The sequence below is a fragment of the Acomys minous genome (assembly GCF_964271855.1).
Source record: "Acomys minous genome assembly, chromosome: 18".
Lineage (NCBI taxonomy): Eukaryota > Metazoa > Chordata > Mammalia > Rodentia > Muridae > Acomys > Acomys minous.
In genome coordinates, this window is record NC_140501.1 from 49,345,607 (window position 1) to 49,367,059 (window position 21,453).

Sequence of the window (21,453 nt, forward strand, 5' to 3'; positions counted from 1 at the left end):
ATCCATTCTTCTACTGAGGTACACTTAGGCTGTTTCCATGTTCTGGCTATTATGAATAAGGCCGCTATGAACATGGTTGAGCATATGTCCCTGTTGTATGCTGGAGCACTGTGTTGTTATTTTAATTGCTATTTTTTTCTGATTTGGGAGACTTTGAGAGGAGTGGCACAGTCATGTTTGTATTTTAGAACAGTTACTCTGACTGTTCCGCAGTAAACGGACTGCTAGAGCCTAAGGACAGTACAGTTAGGAATCAAATCTAGTACAGGTTGAGTGCTTGAATCTGAAATGCTCGAGACCAGATGTGTTTCTGATTGCAGAGCTTTTTTGGGTGTTGAATCATTCGTATAGACTTTACCAGTGGAGCATCCCTCATCCAAAAAAAGCTGAAATGCATATATAGGGGGAGGAGGTCTCCCTCAATCACAGACATAGGGGAGGGGAGAAGGGGGGAAGTGGGAGGGAGGGAAGAATGGGAGGAAACAGGGGAAGGGCTAACAATCAAGATGTAATATGAACAAATTAATTTTAAAAATGGTAAAAAAATTTCAGAAGGTATTTGGCTGATGTGACAATTGAAAATACATTAGAGGTGAATAAAATAAAATTAGAACTATTTAATGTATTAATTAGCAATTGATCTGATAGTTTCAGTGAAAACAAAATGCCTCAATGTAGTAGTCTAGTATATATAAAGGTTATGATAAGCTAAAGCCCATGTTTCTGCTTCTGGAAAACATAAACATTTGTGAGTGTATATTAACTTTTTGTAATAACTATTCTTTCACTAGAGAAGAATAAAAGATAAAGATACTGAAAAAAAAAAAGCTGAAATGCTCCAAAATTAAACCTTTTGGAGTACCATGTTGGCACTCACAAAGTTTCAGATTCTGAAGTATTTCAGATTTTGGAATTTGGTAATCAATCTTTGATAAGGATAAGAGGTATCAGTAACAGATTAGGCATCTTGAAAAGCATTTGGGTCAGGACTTTGAGGCTTCCTTGGTCATTTGCACTTATATATACAGACACAGGTGGACAGATGGACAGACTGATAGGGACACACACACACACACACACACACACACACACACACACACACACACACACACAGTCTTTCACCCTCTCTCTCCTTCCCTCTCAAAATAAATCTGAGGGAAACCATCCACCTCATCCCCGCCCATGGGTTCCCACCCTCCCCTATTTCCTCTATAGTGTTCAACTTATAAACTTCTCCTTGTTTCTTAAGCAGATATATGTGCATTTCATTTATTTCTGTCTTTATAAAGGGTAACATCCCATACTCTTTTCTATATTGTTTTTTCCACCTAACTAGAAATGACTCCAAAAGCAATTTATATAGTTCTTTCTCGTTCTTTGTTATAGTGTCCTGGTGTTGCTTAACCTCATTGCCAATATTTTGCTATGACAGTGTCTCAGCATGTATGTATTTTCATATTGATCAAAATACATGACTTAGAGAAATAGGTCAAGAGTTGAGTAAATATGTAGTTTGTCAGTTTTTGCTACCTTGTCTTTACTATGCAATTTGTTTGTTTGTTTGAGGTAGGGTTTCTTTCTGTATCACTGGCTCTGTAGACCTGGCTGGCCTCGAACTCAGAGATCTGCTTGCCTCTGCCTCCTGAGTGCTGGGATTAAAGGTATACACCACCACCTGGCCCTTTTTTTTTTTTAGATAAATTTATTTTATGAATGTTGACCAAAATGTATGTGTGTGTGCCATGTACGTGCCTGGTACCCTAGAAATCAGAAGAGAGCATCAGATACCCTAGAACTTGAGTTACATACAATTGTGGTTCACCATGTGGGTACTGGTAACTGAGCCCAGGACCTCTGGAAGAGCAACAGCTGTTACTGCTGAGCCATCTCTCCAGCTCCAGTAAACCTTCAATTTTACATAGTGAAATGTTTGTTATCTTGCCTGTGGGTCTCTCGTCATTAAAATTTATTTCCTACAGCCATGCATTCTTCTATAATGTCTTTGTAAAACTTAGATCACTTGTTTATTTGTCACTTGTTAGGTGCTATGTATGATTAGATCCAATTTTAATTTTTTTGGAATGGCATCTAATCCCAGGGCTGTTTCATTAAAAACAAAAAACAAAAACAAAAACAAACAAACAAACAAAAAACTCACTACCCTAGTGATCTTTTTTTTTTTCTTTCTGTTTTTATGAGACAAGATTTTATACTGTAGCACAGGCTAGCCTCCAATGCAAGGCAGTCCTCCTGATTTAGCTTACTCAGTGCTGGGATTCCAGGCATGAGCCTCCATGCTCAGCTTTCACCTGGTGGTTTGAGATGCCACTTTTATTGTGTACAGATGTTCGTATGAGCTTGGAGCTGTTTCTGGACCACTGGTATATTATGGCACATGGTGGGGCACAGGTTCTTTACTTTATTTTATTTCATGAGCTGAGGTTTATTATGTAACCAGGCTGGTCTAGAGTTTCTTACGTAATCTAAGCTACCCTTGAATTCATCATCTTTTTGCATGAGTACAGTGATGTCAGGCCTATGCTACCTTGTCTGGCTCAAGACATTGTGGTTTGTTTTTTTTTTTAAGTTATTCATCTTGATCTTCTCAGTAACAATATGAAGCACTGTCTATGTTTACAGTCATAGAAAGAAACAGTCCAGAGAGAATTAGTCAGGAGAGATGGGGGAAGCAGGCACCTGGCTGTGTGGGGCTTGGGGTCATCTCGCTGGCCTGGGGCTGTTCAGATCACTGGAGCTAGGTGCTGATGGTCTTTGATTTTCTTGAGAAACAACCAGGAAGCTTATCAGGAGTGAAGCCTATTCCCCAAGGTGGGGGGGGGGGGGAAGGAACCCATCCCAAGCTCATGAAGAAGGAATGGAGACCAGCTGCCATGGGGTCTCCTCTGCAAGGCTGTCACTGACAAAAGGAGGAGCCATCAGTCTTTTAGCTCCTGGTTGGTTTGTTTGTTTGTTTGTTTTTTGAGACAATGTAGCCTAAGTGGCTTCAACTCACTGTGTAGCGGAGCTGACCTTGAACTACAGGTTCCTCACTGATTCTTCTGCTTCCACTTCTTAAGTGCTAGTATTGTGGGTGTGGGACATCATGTTATGTTTATGGGTGTTGGGTTCAAATTCAGGACCTTGTGCATGCTAAGCAGACACTCTCCTAACTGAGCTATATTCCCAGTCTTTTTGTTGCTCTTCTGAATATAATTTTTCTAACATGGTAGCCTATTTCTTATTTTTATATAAAAGCTTGTTTTTATGTATTTAATTGTATATCATATTTTGATGAATTCTTTTATTATTTAACTTGCTTTTATCATCAACTTTTCTGTTATACAGTTATATTGTCTACACATAATGATACTTTTAATTTTTTTCTTTACTTATACTGAAGCTTTTACTTGATTTCATTTGTCTAATTATATTGTAATGGTGAATAATGACAAATAGTTAATAGTCTTGCTTTGTTTCTGATTCTAGTGTTTTTCCATTATAAAATAGTGATGCAGATTTTAGGACTATAATATGTATGTAGGTAGCTTTTCCCAGAGAGTTCTCACTGTTTAGATACTTAGGAGAGATTTTTATGAAGGCTATTTATCCTACCAAGTTTAAGGGTAACATGCAAAAGCTAGAAGATTACCTTTTCAACTTGGGGCTTACAGTGAGATATACCATATAGCACGTCATTTGGCTTTAGATAAATTGTCTTAATGTATTATCATGAAGAACATTTACCCTCTAATTGTGTCTCCTAGTGTGTGCTGTATCTATGGAGTTTAAAGATTAACCATCCCAAAACATTGTTTCTGCTTCGAGGAAATCATGAATGCAGACATCTTACAGAGTACTTCACCTTCAAACAGGAGTGTAAGTATACGGCTCTCTAGAATGTTTGGGTATCTCATGTGCTGCCGTGCTCTGTCAAGATCATACCTTCAAAAAAAAAAATCAAGCCAGGTTTGGTGGCTGTTGCCTGTACACAACACTTAGGAGGCTGAGGCAGAAGGATCACCACGTTTGAAGCTGAGTGAGAGCCTGTTTAAAAGAAGACAAAGAAAACACTCCTGCGTTGCTCCTCAGAGAATGAGTCTATTCAGCACCCACACATCACTTTACTGATAGGTTGGTCTCCATCTGACAGGGTTTCGTGTGCTCATAGTGTTGCTAGTAGCTTCCTTCACTGGACATGGGGTGGGCCATGACAGCAGCCTTCCTCCCAGTGGAGCCTGAAAGGAAAGGTCAGAGTTATTAAAAAGTACTGTAAGCCAGGTTCTGTAGTTATGCCTGTAGTCCCAGCACTTGAGAGGTGGACACAGGAGGATTAGCATTCAAAGCCAGCCTTAGCTGGTGAATTCAAGGGCAGCTTAAGCTGTATGAAACCCATCTGTCTCAAAAAGCAGCACAGGAGAAAATCTGCTCAGGCACTAAAGTCTGTCGCAAGTAAAGGATCTTCAGATCACCCCAACCCCAGAAATGACTGCGATAAACACATCATCAGATAATGACCAGGAAGGGTTTCCAGATTAAATTTACTCTTGATAGGTATTTAAACTGGTGTAATAACCGGGCGTGGTGGCGCACGCCTTTAATCCCAGCACTTGGGAGGCAGAGGCAGGCAGATCGCTGTGAGTTTGAGGCCAGCCTGGTCTACAAAGCGAGTCCAGGACAGCCAAGGCTACACAGAGAGACCCTGTCTCAAAAAACCAAAAATAAATAAATAAATAAATAAATAAATAAGCAAGCAAGCAAACAAACTGGTGTAACATTCGTAAAGATTGCAGGTGTGCATCCCCTCTTCTCGGTATTTTGAGTTGTCAGATATTATGCAGATTGTATGCTGCTGCCAAAGCAATTGTCAGGAGTTTAGTGACTCACACATGAATCATGTCACAGCACAGTCAGAAGTCTGGATTCTCCAGTAGGCTTTGCTCAGCTTGGACCATGCTATGTATGTGAGGACTGTGTTAGCATCTTCCTCTGAGGACAGCAGTTGTTTGGACTCCTTGCCACTGTGGATTAAAGGAGGCCTTACTTTCCTGCCTGCTTCCAACTGTTGAGCCACTCTTAGTTTTTAAAGGCTGCTTTCAGATTTTTGACATATGGTTCCCATAGGTAGTTCCCAGGGTTGGCTTTCTTCTGGCCCCGCCTGGATGAGTCTCTGACTTGTATAGGCAGCCAGCTGGAGCAAACCTCTGCTCTTCAAAGGTTGGTGTGATCAGGCCAGGCCCAGCCAGGAGACTCTCCCCTTTCTCTCTAGTGAAGTGTAGCAGTGAGAGGCTCATCATAGTCAGAGTCCCACAGACTCAAGAAGTGGGTGGTTGGAAGTCATGTTACATAGAGCTTGTCTAACACAGATGGACAAAAGCAAAACAGTAGATATTTGCTTCTTAAGGATGTTCACTGCAGTGTTAATTATAACAACAACAAAAAAATAGTTCCATGTCAATAAAGGGCCACTGTGTCAGTATCAGAGAGGATGTGGGCGTGTGGAGGTCAGAAGTCTCTGTGGAGTGCAGTCTTCCCTTCTACCTTGATTTGTGGGCGTTCCCAGGATTGCACTCAGGTCCTCAGCTTACACAGACAGTATTCCACCTGCTGAGTCATCTTCCTGGCCCCAGAATATTTTTAAAACAATGCTAGGCCTAGGCCACTATTTAAATATTAAGGGATCTGATGTGCAGTGTGGAAAGATGCTCAGCTGTGCTGTTAGCGAAGAGAAACAAAGTGCTTACTTCTGCTGCTCGGTCAGAAGGGCTTATTTTCATATCTGCTCTAGTATTGTTTGAATCATTTTTTTGCCACTATTATGGGTTTTTTTTTCAAGCTGTTAATTTACAAGTGACTCAGTTGGGAACCAAGTATTTAAAGGGCTTTTGTTCTCTCTCTCTCTCTCTCTCTCTCTCTCTCTCTCTCTCTCTCATTCTCTCTCTCTCCTCTCGCCCCTCTGTCCTCTCTCCCTTCCTCTCTCTCCCTCCATCCTTCTATCTCTCTCTGGTTTTTTGAGACAGGGTTTCTTTGTGTAGCCTTGTGTGGGGGTGCATGGGGATGAGCATGCTGTGGCTTAAGTGGAGGTCACTGGGTCGGTTCTCTCCCTTCTACTGTGTGGTCCCGAGGATTGGGTTTAGGTACAGTTCAGCAGCAAGTGCCGTGTCACACTGAGCCGTCTCTCTGGCCCACAAATGGTTTTTGAAACACTCCTAGTACTTGGGCTGTGTGCACTTGTTTAAGAATGACTGCAGGGCGGGACAGATGGCTAAGCTCTCACTGCTGAGCCTGATGGTCTGAGCAACCTCAGGAAGCAAAGAATTAATTCCCGAAAGTTGTCCTTTGACTTCCACATTTGTGACATTAATGTGTGTGTCCATGTGCACACGTGATGTAAAAGAAATGAGACTGGGTCAATCTCTTTGAAAACTCTCTACTCTTGACAATTTGAATGTTTTGAAGTACTTTGCAGTTTCTCTAAAACATACTGTTTTGCCTCGAAAATTAAATAATATGTATAAAACAGCTGACAAAGGCCCTGGAATCTGCTTGATGGAAATCAGCTACTTGCACTTAGAATTAAGTGAGCAGCAAGAAAGTTGCCTGTAGATGCCCTGTTCGGAGTGAAGTGGGTGTGGTTCTGTTTGAGAGAGAGTCCTCTGCGTTGCCCAGGCTATGCACAGCAGCTCATTGGACTTAGGTTCAGGCTTTTGGTTTGGTTTGGTTTTTAAGGGACCTTTACTGTAACTTCCCACCTATTCTCCCCCTTTAAGCAAAAGATTTCATTTGTTTGTTCCTTTGTGGGTTCTGGTGGTGGAGAGTGAAGCAGATTTCTTTTGTGATCAGCATAATTGGTTCCAAAATTGGTTCTGACTATTTTTAGAAGATAGAACAATAGCTTCAGGAAATGCTTTAAAGCATCTTATTTTGCCCAGAATTCCTTAGCTCATGTCTCTTCTCCATTTGCTTTCAGTGTGCTTCTAGCCGTACTTCAGCCCAGTCACTTAGTCTCCTGTGTATTTTATCTCCTACTTGATTCTAATGCTTCATGCAAGATGCAAATAAATCTTGGAGCAAGCATACACACTGAAGTACAAATATAAGATGTTATTGCTATATAAGGAAAGAGCATTGTGTGCATGGGTCTTGCCTGTGGGCCACTGTGGCTTTTAGAATCAGAACCATATAATTAATGCTGAGTGACAGTTGCAGAGTGTGCAGCTGCAGGCCCATTACTGCTTTTAAAGAGAGTGCTGTTCTTGGCTCAGATCAAAATTTTTTTAAGTCCTATTTTTACTTTTTGCTTTAAGACAAAGTATAAGGTCCAGGTAGGCCTTGAAATTTTGGGCCCCATCTTTACCTCCTAGATAGCTGGAATCACAGGCCTATGTCAACCAGGCCTCCGTTACATTCATCCTTATATTGGGAAGTTTTGTTTTGTTTTTGTTTTTGTTTTGTTTTTTACAATTTTTTATTATATATTTTCTATATACACAATAAACTACCTACAGCAAGAAGAACCATGAAACAATCAGGAATTATATATATGTTAAATCCATGGTGTTTTGGCTATTTGTATTTGGCAGACTTGAAGAAAACATCTTTCTTATCTTGGTGTGTCTAAAATTCTGAATATAAATCAATATTTATCATATCTTATCATTATCAACTTAAAACATTAGAGCTAAAAACATTTTAATCCCTAAACAACTAAGCTTAATTGTAAAACTAAACTATCTGGTCTTCAACCCCATCAGAGACTTGAGAGGGAATAAAATTAATTACCTGAGTATTCAGGGCGTGCAGGTTAGCAGCTTCCCAAATGAGAAGATGAGAGAGACAGTTTGCTACCTGAACAGTCACCCAAAACTCTCTATCGTTGGAGCATCATCTTCAGCCTTCTGGCCCAATATATCTGGTAGACATATTTGTGAGGCAGGAACTATTGAGGACTTGCTTACCCTGTCTTGGCGGAGTTTGGTCATTGAACTCTGCCTGCATCCAAGCTTGCCCATTTTTAGGCAGAACTCTGTCTGTGGTAGAAATGAGGACATTTTCCCCAGTGGATTGTTTGCCACATTTGAAGCCATCTCCATAAGGAGATTCTTTGATGCTCATCATCTTCTTTGAGGTAGGCTGAGTGTTGCCAGGAGTTAACCTGTCTCATTGCAAATGTAGCTTTGAAATAATAAAAACATCTTTTAAATGCCATATTCTGTAGGCCTCTGAGGTTTTTGAAGACCTTATCTATTTTACCTTTTCTTTCTGTAGAATCGTATCCTTCTGTTACACCTTGGATGTACATTCTTGTGATAAAAATAGACTAGTAATTGATATGACCATGATTTAATCAACTAACAACTAACTTGTATAACTTAGTTATCCTAAACAGTCTGCAATAGCACTTTCAAAGTGTTGGAAGTAAGCCTTGTATTATAATTGAGTTGTATGGGTACAATACCACATATTAGAGTAGAAATATATAAAATGTATGTGAAGAATAATCTAAAATTTGAATTCTATACCAGTTATCTAAAATTAAACTTATTTTGCATCTATATACAAAATTCTATATCAGTGAAGTAAAAATAACCTTTTGAGTAACAATTAAGGAATTAAGTTGAGGAGTAGATTCACTAATCTACTTTTTGTCCTTCATCCCTATATATTTCTGTATCCCCCTTCCACTCCTATCTCCAAACCTAAGAATGAAGGATAAAGGAAAGGAGAGATATCCCTGAGTCCACCCTTGTTTTCTCTCTGAATAATACCAGTAATAACTTATAACCAACTCCCAATGAAAATAAATATCTATCACCCAAGAAAGCAACCAAAAACCTACCCAAACCCCCTTTAAGGGAAATAGGGCATCATTCTCCTAAGGTTTTTTTCCAGTTGATTTGAGATGAATAATACGTTTGTAGGGGCCCAAATAAAATTGGGGAGATGGTTCAACAATTAGGAATAGCATTTGTAGTCCAGTTTCTAAATGTTGAGAAATTCCAGGCTTAACCAGAGTCCTAAGTTGGACAATCCTGAAGTGCTAGACCAATTGGGATTGGAAGCTTTCTTTGAAGCTGTCCTGGGAGCTGTCCTGTTCTGATGAGGCACAGTAACACAAGCACTTGGTGCTGGAACATGAAGGATGCAGGATGTCAGTGTCCAGCATGCTGAGAGGAATGATCCAGCATCAGTGTCCAATTCTTTTGTTCTAAAAACACATAATTTCTCACAAGCATTATATAGTCATAAAATTATAGATGTATAAGGTGTGTGTGATGCACAGAAGAATCAAGGCTGGTTCTCTGCTCTTTGTATGAGCAGAAAAAAGACATCTGTAAATCTTCATTCATGCCCGTATGAAGAATGGCGTCTAATAATAATTCACAGGGATTCTGTAGCCAACAAGAAGCAGCTTTTTAAAATAGTTTTTTTTTCTCAAAGCATAAGATAATTTGAATAACAAAGAAAAATAACTAAATTCTCTTTGAGAGGAGGTGCTTTTAGTGCCTCATGCCTGAGGAGGCCAGAGAGGGTGTTGGGGATGAGTTGTGAGCTGCTGTGTGGGTGCTGGGAACTGAGCCTGGGTCCTCTGCAAGAGCAGCTTTCAGCCACCGAGTCATTTCTTCAGCCCCCTCTTTTTTGCTCATTAATGATGTGTAAGTAAATTATTATTACTATAGTTTATATAAAAATGTCTTGTATTTTTGAGTCTGTTTTTATTCATGTGTATATATGTATGCCTGCCAGAGTTATGTGCACTGTATGTGTGCAGGTGCCCTCAGAGGCCAGAAGCATGATCAGAGCTCCTAAAACTGGAGTCACAGATGGTTGGGAGCCACCTGGTATGTGTGGGTGATGGGAACTGCACCAAGTCTCCACCAATACAACAGCTTACAGTTCTCCTTAAATCCAGTTCTAGGGATCCAGAGCTCTTAGCATCCAAGCCATCTCTCCAGCTTCTGATTTTGTATTTTAATATGGTTGTCAAGTTGGAGCTATGGTATAAGGAAACACTTTCAAGTGGGCAGATCGTAGGTTTGCCACGACTCTCCAGGAAGGAAAAAACATGAAGTAATAGAGAATACTACACAGTTATTAAAAACAAAGACCTCATGCAATTTGCAGCCAAATGGATGAAACCAGAAAAGATCATCCTGAGTGAGGTAACCCAAACCCAGAAAGACAGACATGCTATGTACTCACTTACAAGTGGATATTAGCCATAAAGTACAGGATAACCATGCTACAGTCTACAGACCCAAGGAAGGCCCAAGGGAGGATGCTTGAGTCTCACTCAGAAGAGGAAATAAAATAGACATCTGAAGTAGATGAAGGCAGGAACCTGGGTGGGAGAGGGGGTGGGGAGGGTATCAAAGGTGGGCATCAGGTATAGGGAGAACCGAGGGGGGACTGGGGAGAGGGAACTGAAATTGTGTGTGAGAGGGTGTCTCTGGGACAGAGAGGTTCCCAGGAGTCTTGGGGTAACCCTAGTTGAAACACCTAGCAGTGGGGGTGTTAAGGAACCCGAAGTCAAGTGAGACTGGCTATACCTTCTGTAGCCAGATGGGACTTCCAGTAGAGGGATGGGGACACCAACCCACCCATAAAACCTTTGACCCAAGAATTTTCTTGCATACAAGAAGTATAGGGATTGAGATGGAGCAGAGATTGAGGGAATGGCAACTTGAGACCCACCCTATGGGAGAGAGCTAACCCGTTACTATTAATGATACTCCACTATGCTTGCAGACAGAAGCCTAGCACAACTGTCTTATGAGAGGCTTCATCCAGAAACTGATGGAAACAGATGCAGAGTCCCACAGACAAACAATAGGCAGAGCTTGGGGAGTTTTGTGGAAGAGTGGGAGGAAGGATAGAGAGAACCAGAGGGGTCAAGGACACCACAAGAAGACCTACAGAACAAACCAGCCTCGGCCCATAGGGGCTCTCAGAGACTCAGTCACCAACCAAAGAGCATGCATGGCCTGGATCTCGGCCCCCTACACGTATGTAGCAGATATGCAAGTTGGTTAACATGTGGGTCCCTTAACAATAGTAGAAGTTGTCTCTGACTCAACTCTGTTGCCTGCCTCTGGATCCCTTTCCCCTAGCTGGGCTGCCTTGTCAGGCCTCACTCAGAAAGGATGCACTTAGTCCTGCTGCGACTTGAGGTGTCAGTGTGGATTAGTACCCATGAAAAGAAAGGAGGGGAAGGGGGTGTGAGGGTGGGACTAGGAGGAGAGGAGGCTGAGATTACTCCATAAAGTGATTAAATAAATAAAAAAGAAAAGAACTCTAAAGATAGACTTTCAAAATAAACAAGCATTTTCTTTCTTGATGCTGTGGTGTGGTCATAAGTTGAATGTATCGCCCCCAAGGAATGTGTGGGTTTCAGTGTGGCATGTTAGCAGACAGTGTGGACTCTTTAACAAGAGAAACCTCAATAGGTCGAGCCTAGTGGGAGTCACTGGGGGCGCTGCCTTTAGAAGGAAGTAACTGTGAGGTCCTGATTAGTTCTTCCAGGAGGGCTGCTAAGCCTGGCTCCTCTAGTCTTTGGCCTCCTGTGTTCTGTTCTTCTTTAATGTATTCTCCCAACATGAAGTCCTCATCAGTAAAGAACCAAATGTTGGTCCCATACCCGGAAACCTCCAAAAATATAAGCTAACCAAAGCTCTTTTCTTTATAAAGTACCCAGCTCCAGGTCTTCTGTAAATTACACTATTGGTCTTGGGTTTCAAAGTCAAGCTGTGTTTTAAGGCGACTGCAGGTATACATGGCAGTATGCATGCAGGCAGCTCTGTGGTCCACTGAGTTCCTTCTCTTCTAAGACTCTGTGAAGATGAGGTCACCTACAAGAGAACAGAGCTGTAGACATCAAGTCAGACTGTCTTGGTGGTGGTGATTTGTGTTGATTTTCTTCTTGTAATCTCTAAACTTCTAGGGGGAAAAGGGCATGTTTTAGTGCTAAAGCCTGGCTTTGGCTTTATGGAATAAAGTGAGGCTAACGAATCTTAATCTAGACCAGAGTGCACAGTGTCTAGACAGTGGGAAAGACTAGAGATCCCTAAAAGAAAGTGTAAACCAGAGCAAGGTGTGGTGGCTCACGACTTTAATCCCAGCACTTGGGGAGGGAGAGGCAAGTGAGTCTTTGTGAGTTTGAGGCCAGCCTGGTCTACACAACAAGTTCCAGGATGGCCAGGACTGTTACACAGAGAAATCTCATCTAAAAAAACCCAAAACAAACAAAAAGGAAAGTGTAAACAAAGGGATCATTTGAGGTGAGAAGGCCTTCCATTCATGAAAATTCAGGTTTTCTCTTTGTGGTGGATACTGCACGATTAGGATTTGGGTTTAAGAGCATCTGTGGGCTCTTTGCACACTATCATAATGGCAGTTAAAGCCGTTCATTTTACAGCATATGCTACTTTAATATGAGCCCAGAGTTTGTAAGAACCTGGACTGATGCAGCTTTATTCCTCTTTATAGTTATAGCCTTACTTTGTTACTTCTTTTCTATTCTATTTTTGAAATTTATTTTTATTTTATGTGCATTGGTGTTTTGCCTGCATGTATGTCTGTGTGAAGGTGTCAGATCATCTGGAGCTGGAGTTACAGACAGTTGTGAGCTCCCAATGTGGGTACTGGGAGTTGAACCTGGGTCCCTTGGAAGAGCAGCCAGTGCTCTTAACAACTGAGCCGTATCTCCAGCCCCTTACTTTGCTATTTCAAAAGCAGATCCAATTGTGGGTATAACATCTGTTCAAAATAAAAACAAACAAAAAATATTTAATATGTGGTCAGTGCTGAACATTTTCTCCTAAAACCCAGTGCAGAACCCTCTTTGTTACTCATGTCAATAGAAATCCCTTTGTAAGAGTGACATACTACTCTGTGGTTCACACCACCCTAACGACTAAAAAAAAAAGTCCTTAGCTTACTTCCAAACAAATGCCAGCTCTGGAGAGAGACAGCAAGTATGTACAGAGTACCGAGCTATTTTGTAAACTAAGACAGGAGGCCAAAAGCCTAATCAGGTGAAAAGAAACCCATGGTACATTAGTAAGTGGGTACATAGGAGGCCAAATGTTGCCTTTATCCCCCTGGGGGGGACTCGACTAGAAATGGCATCTGTAGTCCCGTTTTTCAATATTTTCCTAATTTTCTCTGATGAATGCATAGCTACACATGGATAGTGAGTACACATGTGTAGAGTGACCATAGTATATACGTCAGTGAGCTAAGTGCCTGAGCCAGCACGGTGGTCAGATGAATGATCTGTAACCTAACTCTCTCAGTTTGGGCCTTAGATCCTTAGCGCTATAGCTTGGAATCTTGGCAATGCTGTCATCCCATGTGGTTTGGTTTCCCCAAATACATAATGGGAATGATAATCCTTACAAGCCCTGGTGCTGTGAAGGTTACAGTGTACCCAAGCCTGGCACACAATGCTTACAGCTATGTGCTAACATCATCTTCACAGAGTCCCTACCAAGTAGGTACCATTCTCATGTTCACTTAAAAGCTGAGGAAGGCAACTGGACACTGGCACTGGCTGTTCTGCCATAAAACCAGGGTTCAGTCCTCGAAACCCACATGGCAGCCCACAACTGTCCCAGCTGTTTGTAACTTCAGGTTATTGAAACAGCTCTGAGGTTAGATGACACTTCAAAAATAAAGTTAGACCTAATCTTACATAGCACCTAACAAGTGACAAGTGAACAAGTGATCTAAGTTTTATAAAGACATTCTAGAAGAATGCATGGCTGTAGGAAAAAATGTTAATGATGAGAGATCCACAGGCAAGGTAACATAAGCATTTCACTATGTAAAGGGAAGGTACGCTGGGGCTGGAGAGATGGCTCAGCAGTCAGAGCCGTTGCTCTTCCAGAGGACCTGGGCTCAGTTCCCCGCACCCACTTGGTGAACCACAATGGTATGCGGCTCAAGTTCCAAGGTATTAGATGCCCTCTTCTGCTCCCTGATGCAGGGGGCATGCGCTTAGTGCACAAACACACATTCATACACATAAAGATAGTCAGAAAGGTGTCTGATACAGAAATAGCTTTCAGTTCTGTGGGGATAGTTCCACTTGGGCTGCGGGGGGATCCACTCTGCCTTAGAAGCCCCACAGATCACAAATGCCAGCATCCTTCATAAAATGCTTTACCAGCAGCATTTGAGGATCCTAGAAGGACTCTCAAAGGCGCCCCAAACCATAGCCTCCCTCTAGGTACTGTGATGCTGCCTAATAAGACAGCTGGCAGCCAGCTGCCTCATCAAGTCTCTAGGGCAGCAGAGCTAGAAAGTGAATCCAAGGTCATACCTGCCTTTAGAAGCAAAAGGACGCTCTTGAAAGACATCTTCTCAGGGACAGGGTCTTCAGACTTGTCTGATGCCAGTGGCTTCTGAGCTGGCTTCTCCTGCTCAGGGTCTCTTCCAGTATGACACTGTTTATCCCCTGACTTTGTCCTCTTTTGGCAGGTCGGATCAAGTATTCAGAACTGGTGTATGATGCATGTATGAACACTTTCGACTGTCTTCCTCTTGCTGCTCTCTTAAACCAGCAGTTTCTCTGTGTACACGGAGGAATGTCACCTGAAATTACTAGTTTAGACGACATTAGGAAGGTAAGTAACCTTTTGCTATTTTCTTTTTTTGTTTTTTTTCAGAGACAGGGTTTCTCTGTGTAGCCCTGGCTGTCCTAGACTCACTTTGTAGACCAGGCTGGCCTCAAACTCACAGCGATTTGCCTGCCTCTGCCTCCCGAGTGCTGGGATTACAGGTGTGCGCCACCACACCAGGCTAAAATTAAGTCTTACTGAATAAAAGCATACTATTCTTATAGTATAACTCTGAAACTTTTTAAGATTAAGTGTATATTTTAAATAGGGTCTCTCTGTAAAGCGCAGGCTAGTCTTGAACTCCACAGTTCTCCTGTCTCATCCACTAAAATGCTAGAACTATTGGGCATGTGCCGCCGTGCCCAGCTCTGAAGCTTTATGTTCCAGTGTGCAAGGAAGGAACATGAATGTGGAGCCTTGGCTGGGCCCCTGACCTGTGAGGACGTCCTCTTGGTAAAATGGAGAGATGTGAGTGAGTGCCCGAGCCCTGCCAGCTCTGAGAGGCACTGACTCTAACGTCCTAATGACAGGGGCTGCATGCTCCACTTGCTTTACATGTGGTTATTTTCAAGTTTCCGTGTCCTCATGACTGGGCGAAGAGGACCAGCCTTGTGCACCATTGCTCATGGCGCCTCCTCGCCTTCAAATCCTCTCAGTTCCCACATAGAGATACAAGCAGGAGTTCCCTGTGCTCACAGCGCTCTCCTCAGTATGAGGCGTAGCTCTGTGCTGGCTTTTTAAGTATCTAGCCTTTCTCCTTTGGTGGATTTTGTGTTTAACAATTGTGAGTCAGCTGCAATAAAAAGCTTCCTTCTCACTCCGCAGAAGCCCTCTTCTTGACTCTCAGATGTTCCAGTCTGTTTAAAATCTAATTATTTATAGTCTCTGATTTTTGTATCTTTAATTACAGCAGCAGTGACTAGAAATATAAGCTAATAACAAATACTAAAGTAGCCCCATTGCATGGAATGGAAAGAATAAAAGGCGTTTTACAAAAGGAAACATCTCCATCGGGATGAAGTGCGCAGTGGACAGAATCGCTGCTCTCCTGTAACCCTGTCCCCACTGAAAACTGAAATTAACTTTACATTAGTCTAAGGAGTTCATGGCGCCTGATTCCACATTTGAGTTAGAATGCTGCACTAGATCAGCATGGAATGAGAGGCCCTTTTCTATAGGATTCTTAGATTACAGAGATAGGATATTTATTAACATGTATTACAGAACCCTCATTGGGGGCTCACTGCCTCATTTTTAATGCATTCCTGTAGGTGAAGGGGGTTTTTGACAGTTCCAAGAACCTTTTTATTTTTCTGACTTCTTTTCTTCTTCTTTTGGCTCTTGTGTGTCTTCTAGTTAGATAGGTTTACAGAGCCTCCTGCTTTTGGGCCAGTGTGTGACCTGCTCTGGTCTGACCCCTCGGAGGACTACGGCAGTGAGAAGACCCTGGAGCACTACACCCACAACACTGTCCGCGGCTGCTCCTACTTCTTCAGGTGAGCTGATCCTCACGGAGAAAGCAAGGAGACAAAAGGGGAGCCATTTTATTTTTTAAAGCTTTATTCTTACTATTTTTAATTACATACATGGGTGTGGGCCTATGAGTGCAGATGCCTATAGAAAAAGGCCAGAGGCATAAGACCCCCTGAAGCTGGAATTATAGGCAGCTGTGAAGCGCCCAGTGTGGGTGCTGAGAACTGAATTTGGGTCTTCTACAAGAGGACCCATAACAAGAGCACTCATAACAAGAAGTGCTCTTTACCACTGAACATCTCTCTAGTCCTGCATATATTTTTTTTCATAAAAAACTAGATATTAAGCAAGCATGATGGCACACAACTTTAATCCTAGTATTTGAGAGACAGAGGCAGGCTGCTTGCTGTGAGTTCAAGGCTAGTCTTATCTACATACTGGGTGCCAAGACAGCCAAGGCTACACAGTGAAACCATCTCAAAAAAAAAAAAAAAAAATCAGATGACTTTACTTTTTCCACAGAGATTCCAATTCAGAAGGCCTGGACCAGGGGTCCTGTTATGTTTTTTAAAAGCTCCAGATTTTGGAACTTCTGCTATAGAAAAAAACAAAACACAAAAAACCAGGACACTGTGACCTAAACCTAGGACATTTCCTGGAAGTTGGTTATTGTCCTGAAGCTCACATGTGAGCTCCTAGTGTTGTTTACCAAGAAAAAAAAGTGGAGAAAATAAGGACATTTGAAATCTAATTTTTAAAAATGTATTTATATTTTATGTACATTGGTGCTTTGCTTACATGTATGTCTGTGGGGGGTGTCAGATCCCCTGGAACAGGAGGTACAGTTATAAGCTATCATGTGGGTTCTGAGAATTGAACCCAGGTCCTCTGGAAGAACAGCCAGTGTTCTTAACTGCTGAGCCGTCTCTCCAGCCCTTCCATATTATTTTAATTCCAGTGTTTTATCATGACAAATAATGCATTTATTTAGTTCTTTAAAAAACTTGCTAATTACCCAAACACAGTGGCACAGGCCTTTAATCTCAGCACTTGGGAGGCAAATACAGGCTGATCTCTGAGTTCAAGGCCAGCCTGTTCTACAAAGCAAGTTCAAGACAGCCAAGGCTACACAGAGAAACCTTGTCTCAAAACAAAACAAAACTTGCTAATTGGATAAGATAGTACAATAATTAGGTGATACACGTATACAAAAGAAGCCTTAATTTGCCTTTAAACATATTTTTTAAATTATTTTCTTAAATTCTACTCGGCCATCTTTCTAGTGACTTATTAGCTGAGCAAATGTCCTTCTTTTGACATTGCCTAAGAACTTGGCATTGTTGGCTGAATGTCATTTGATAGAGTTTCTGTGGTCACTGGCCAGCACCTCTTACAACACAGGTCTTTTATCCAGAAACCTTCCTTCAAAAACTTAGCCTGGGGCTTGCAGCTATCCTCGCGCTCCCCTGAGTTCAGTGTAACCCAGTCAGCCCTCACAGAGCTCCTGAAGCATTCTGCACACTGTGTGGAACAACAGAAGCACCTGAGGCACCTCGTTGACTTTTTTTTTCAGTCTCAGTTTCTTTTGTTTTATGTGTGTGAGTGTTTTGCTCACATGTATGTTTCTGCTCCATGTGTCAGCCTGGTGCCCATGGAGGCCAGAAGAGGGCATTGGATCCCCTAGAACTGGAATTGTGGAGGTGGGTGCTAAGAACCAAGTCCAGGTCTTCTGCAAGAGCAGCAAGTGCTCTTAATCACTGACCCATCGCTCCAGCCTCTATCTTACATTTTCATTACTATTTTTACACTATTTGCCAGTGATCTATTTCAGTGTTGACAATGGTACTCAAGGATAGTGCCTAAGCGCTGTCTAGTGTTCATGCCCACAGCAGGCTATAATGTAACTTACAAAGAAAATAGGTCTGTGCTAGATTTGTCCAGTGTGAGTTCTGTTACTGGCTTTGAGTTCATTGTTAATGATTTATTAGTATATTTATATAAAATGTCTTTCTATAGAAAACATCTGAAACACTTAACACAGCCCCCAGGAGCAGTGTGTCATGGCATGACTCCTTGGTCTTAGGCTTTATCAAAATTTCACAGCTCATTCCCAAGGCTTCCCCCAAACCACTTCATAGTCTGTGAATGGCTGATAGATCATTGTGTCTGTGACAATCAAGATCCAAGACTTCCTGTTCTGCAATCATGATCATGTCATATACACTTGATCTGAAAAGCAAACATTTTCCACTGAGCATAGTAGAAAACAAAGTTGCCCCCTTTTTTCTCAGACAAGATCCCATGCATCCCAGGCTGGTCCCAAATTTACTCTGTAGGAAAAGATGGCCTTGAACTTCTGGTTCTTCTGTCTCCCTTTTGAGTCCTGGGGTGACAAGCGTGTGTAGCATCTCTAGTGTGTGGTACAGGGGCGAGCCCAGGACTTCATATGCTAGGCAAGTAGTATACCAGCTTAGTTTTATCCCAATTCTAGAAACGAATGTGTAATTAACATCTACAAATCTCAGGGTAATTTTATATTCTCTAGTTCTTCCTACGTGTCATCCAGAAAAGTAGAAATAATAAGACCATTTTAGGAGTATATGCAGATATCAGTAGAATATGATGGTCTGTAATATGTATATCTACTCCTGAAATAGTTGTGCTTAGTCTTATCTTGCTGTTGATATTACATACAAAGCTATATGTGGATTCTTTTACTTTTTCTAAAGGTTTAATGATTGAAGAAAACCATGCACTCATTTTGTAGCACTTGCTGCCACCTTCCTTATGCTTCTACGCGCACTGGGCCTTCATGCAGTACACATACGTACACACAAGGGCAAAACCCTTATAGACATAAAGTAAATCTTTTAAAAATTGAGTAGTCTGTAGTATCTGTAACCTTAAAGCAACTCTAAGATTGAGTTCTCCCTTTCTTCCTGTTAAAACAAAACTGCTGTGATTCTGGACTGAAGTTTCCTCATTTTCCTTTCCAGTTACCCTGCAGTTTGTGAATTTTTACAGAACAACAGTTTGTTATCAATAATCAGAGCCCACGAAGCCCAGGATGCTGGGTGAGTTGCACTAGGCCCCCTGTAGATCCCTGCAGAAGTTTCCTTTAGTGCGCAGATGCCTGAGCTCTCCCTCTTTCGCAGGTACCGAATGTACAGGAAGAGCCAGGTGACCGGCTTTCCATCGCTCATCACAATCTTCTCTGCCCCCAATTACCTTGATGTCTATAACAACAAAGGTAACACAGCCCCGCAGCACATGAGTGTGCATTTGTCAGGGGCCATGAGCTCTAGCTTCATTTGGTGCTTTATTTTTATTACTGTGTTTTTTGATTCTGTGGATTGAACCCAGGACCTCATGTTTGCAAAACAGGTACTCTACCCCTCGGCTAGATCCTGAACACAAGTTTTTAAGTACAAAATTTCAGTCAGATAAAACTTCAGTCAGTGGGTAAGGGATGTGGCTCTGTGGTTAAAGCATGTGCTTAGCATGGGGAAGACCTTAGCTTCAAGGTCTGGTATCTTACCCTGCTCTGCAGCTGCCTCCACAAGATCCTGACACCTCGCCCTTCCCCACCCCCTTCTCATTTGCTTTGTTTCAAGACAGGGGTTTGCTATGTAATCCAGGCTGGCTTTGAATTTGGGGCCCTTGTGCTTCAGTCTCCCAAGTGACAGGGTTATAGGCATGCACTACCATACTCCAAGGGATTTTTTTTAAAGAGTTAATTAATTAATTTTTTTTTTATTTATTTTGGTTTCTCGAGATAGAGCCTTGGCTGTCCTAGAACTCACTTTGTAGACCAGGCTAGCCTTGAACTCAGAGATCTGTCCTGCCTCTGCCAACCCACCCCCACTTGAAATACTCATTTTTAAAAAAGATTTATTTACTTATTATTATGTATACAGTGTTCCATTTGCCTGGACGCCAGAGGAGGTCACCAGATCTCATTGTAGATGGTTGTGAGACACCATGTAGTTTCTGGGAATTGAACTCAGGACCTTTGCAAGAGCAGCCAGTGCTCTTAACCTCTGAGCCATCTCTCCAGGCAAAGAGGAGCTCTTACTGGAACGAAGGTCAATAAGTTTAGAGTGTAAGCTGCTCCTTGGCCTTCATCTCCTAAGAGACTGGACTCTTTGGGGATATAAATAGTGATCATAGTAGATGGTATAAGTGAGTCAAAATGTAAAACTAACAAGTGGTTTCAGAGTTATGTTAGAGCAGTTAGTTAGCATAATCTGATAACATTACCTCAAAAAATCACCATTTGGTGATACTTCGTTTTATTTCCTCAGTATTTTAAAAAACTCTCAGTGAACAGCCCAGGCCAGCTTCAAACTCACCATCCCGCTTTAGCCTCCCCAGTGCTGGGACTCATTTGGTGGTGTTTTGTTTTTGTTTTCCCCCTAACTTTCCCATCCCACCCCGAGGGAGGGTTTTTCTATGTGACCCTGGCTCTCCTGGAACTCATTCTGTAGTCCAGGCTGGCCTCGAACTCACAGAGATCTGCCTGCCTCTGCTTTCTGAGTGCTAGGATGAAAGGCATGCACCACCATGCCCAATGCAAAGTTAAGTTTTTAAAAACTGGAAATCCTATTTTTGTTTGGTTTTTAGTAGTCTGTCGTATATATTTTAGATATTCAGTAACTTAAAGTTTAGAACACTAGTCTATATCACAGCAAGAAAACAGGAACCCAATGTGATCTTGGTCTGTCATTCCTAGAGAATTGTCTTTCATGTCTCAGTAAGAAAAATTGAGAGAAATCCAGGTATAGTGGCATACACCTTACTAATCTCAGAATTTAGGAGGCAGAAGGCAAGTGGATCTCTGAATTCAAGACTAGCCTGGGGTACATAGTGAGAGGGGAGGGGGAAGGGGGGAAAGAGGGGAAAGGGGAGAGAAAGGAGAGAGACCATGTCTCAAAACAGAAAAAAAAAAACCAAACAAAACAAAACAAAAACCCAACCAACAGAAAAGCATAGTTGAAAGAATAGTACAAAGAACAGCATAGGTGATACAGAATAAGAAACTTAAAAATATAAAGGCGCCTTTGTCAGTCCCGAGACACCTTGGCAGCTACTCTTGGTCGGGGCTGTCTCTCACCTAAGGCAGGAAGATATGGCTGCAGGAAGATGTGGTGGCGGCTCACACCTTTAATCCCAGCTCTTAGGAGGCAGAGGCAGGAGGAGCTCTGTGAGTTCGAGGCCAGCCTGGTATTCAGAGCCAGTCCAGGACAGCCGGAGTTGTTAGACAGAGAAATGCTATCTAACCAAAACCAAAAACAGAACAAAAAGTCGCTATAGGCTGTCAACTCATGGATCCAGCTTGTTTAAAAAGTGGGAAGAGCAAGCT

The 21,453-nt window shown here is 42.0% G+C and overlaps 1 protein-coding gene across 6 annotated transcripts in view; it reads left to right on the forward strand.

Moving 5' to 3' along the window:
* The window catches only part of PPP3CC (protein phosphatase 3 catalytic subunit gamma), a 76,163-nt gene that overhangs the window by 30,754 nt on the left and 23,956 nt on the right, over positions 1-21,453 (forward strand). For all 6 annotated transcript variants that reach the window (XM_084767154.1, XM_084767153.1, XM_084767151.1 and 3 more), the window contains exons 4-8: positions 3,765-3,876; positions 14,479-14,624; positions 15,975-16,114; positions 19,088-19,165; positions 19,247-19,341. In XM_084767154.1, coding sequence (XP_084623280.1) covers positions 3,765-3,876; positions 14,479-14,624; positions 15,975-16,114; positions 19,088-19,165; positions 19,247-19,341 — 571 coding nt within the window. The remainder of the gene's footprint in view (positions 1-3,764; positions 3,877-14,478; positions 14,625-15,974; positions 16,115-19,087; positions 19,166-19,246; positions 19,342-21,453) is intronic.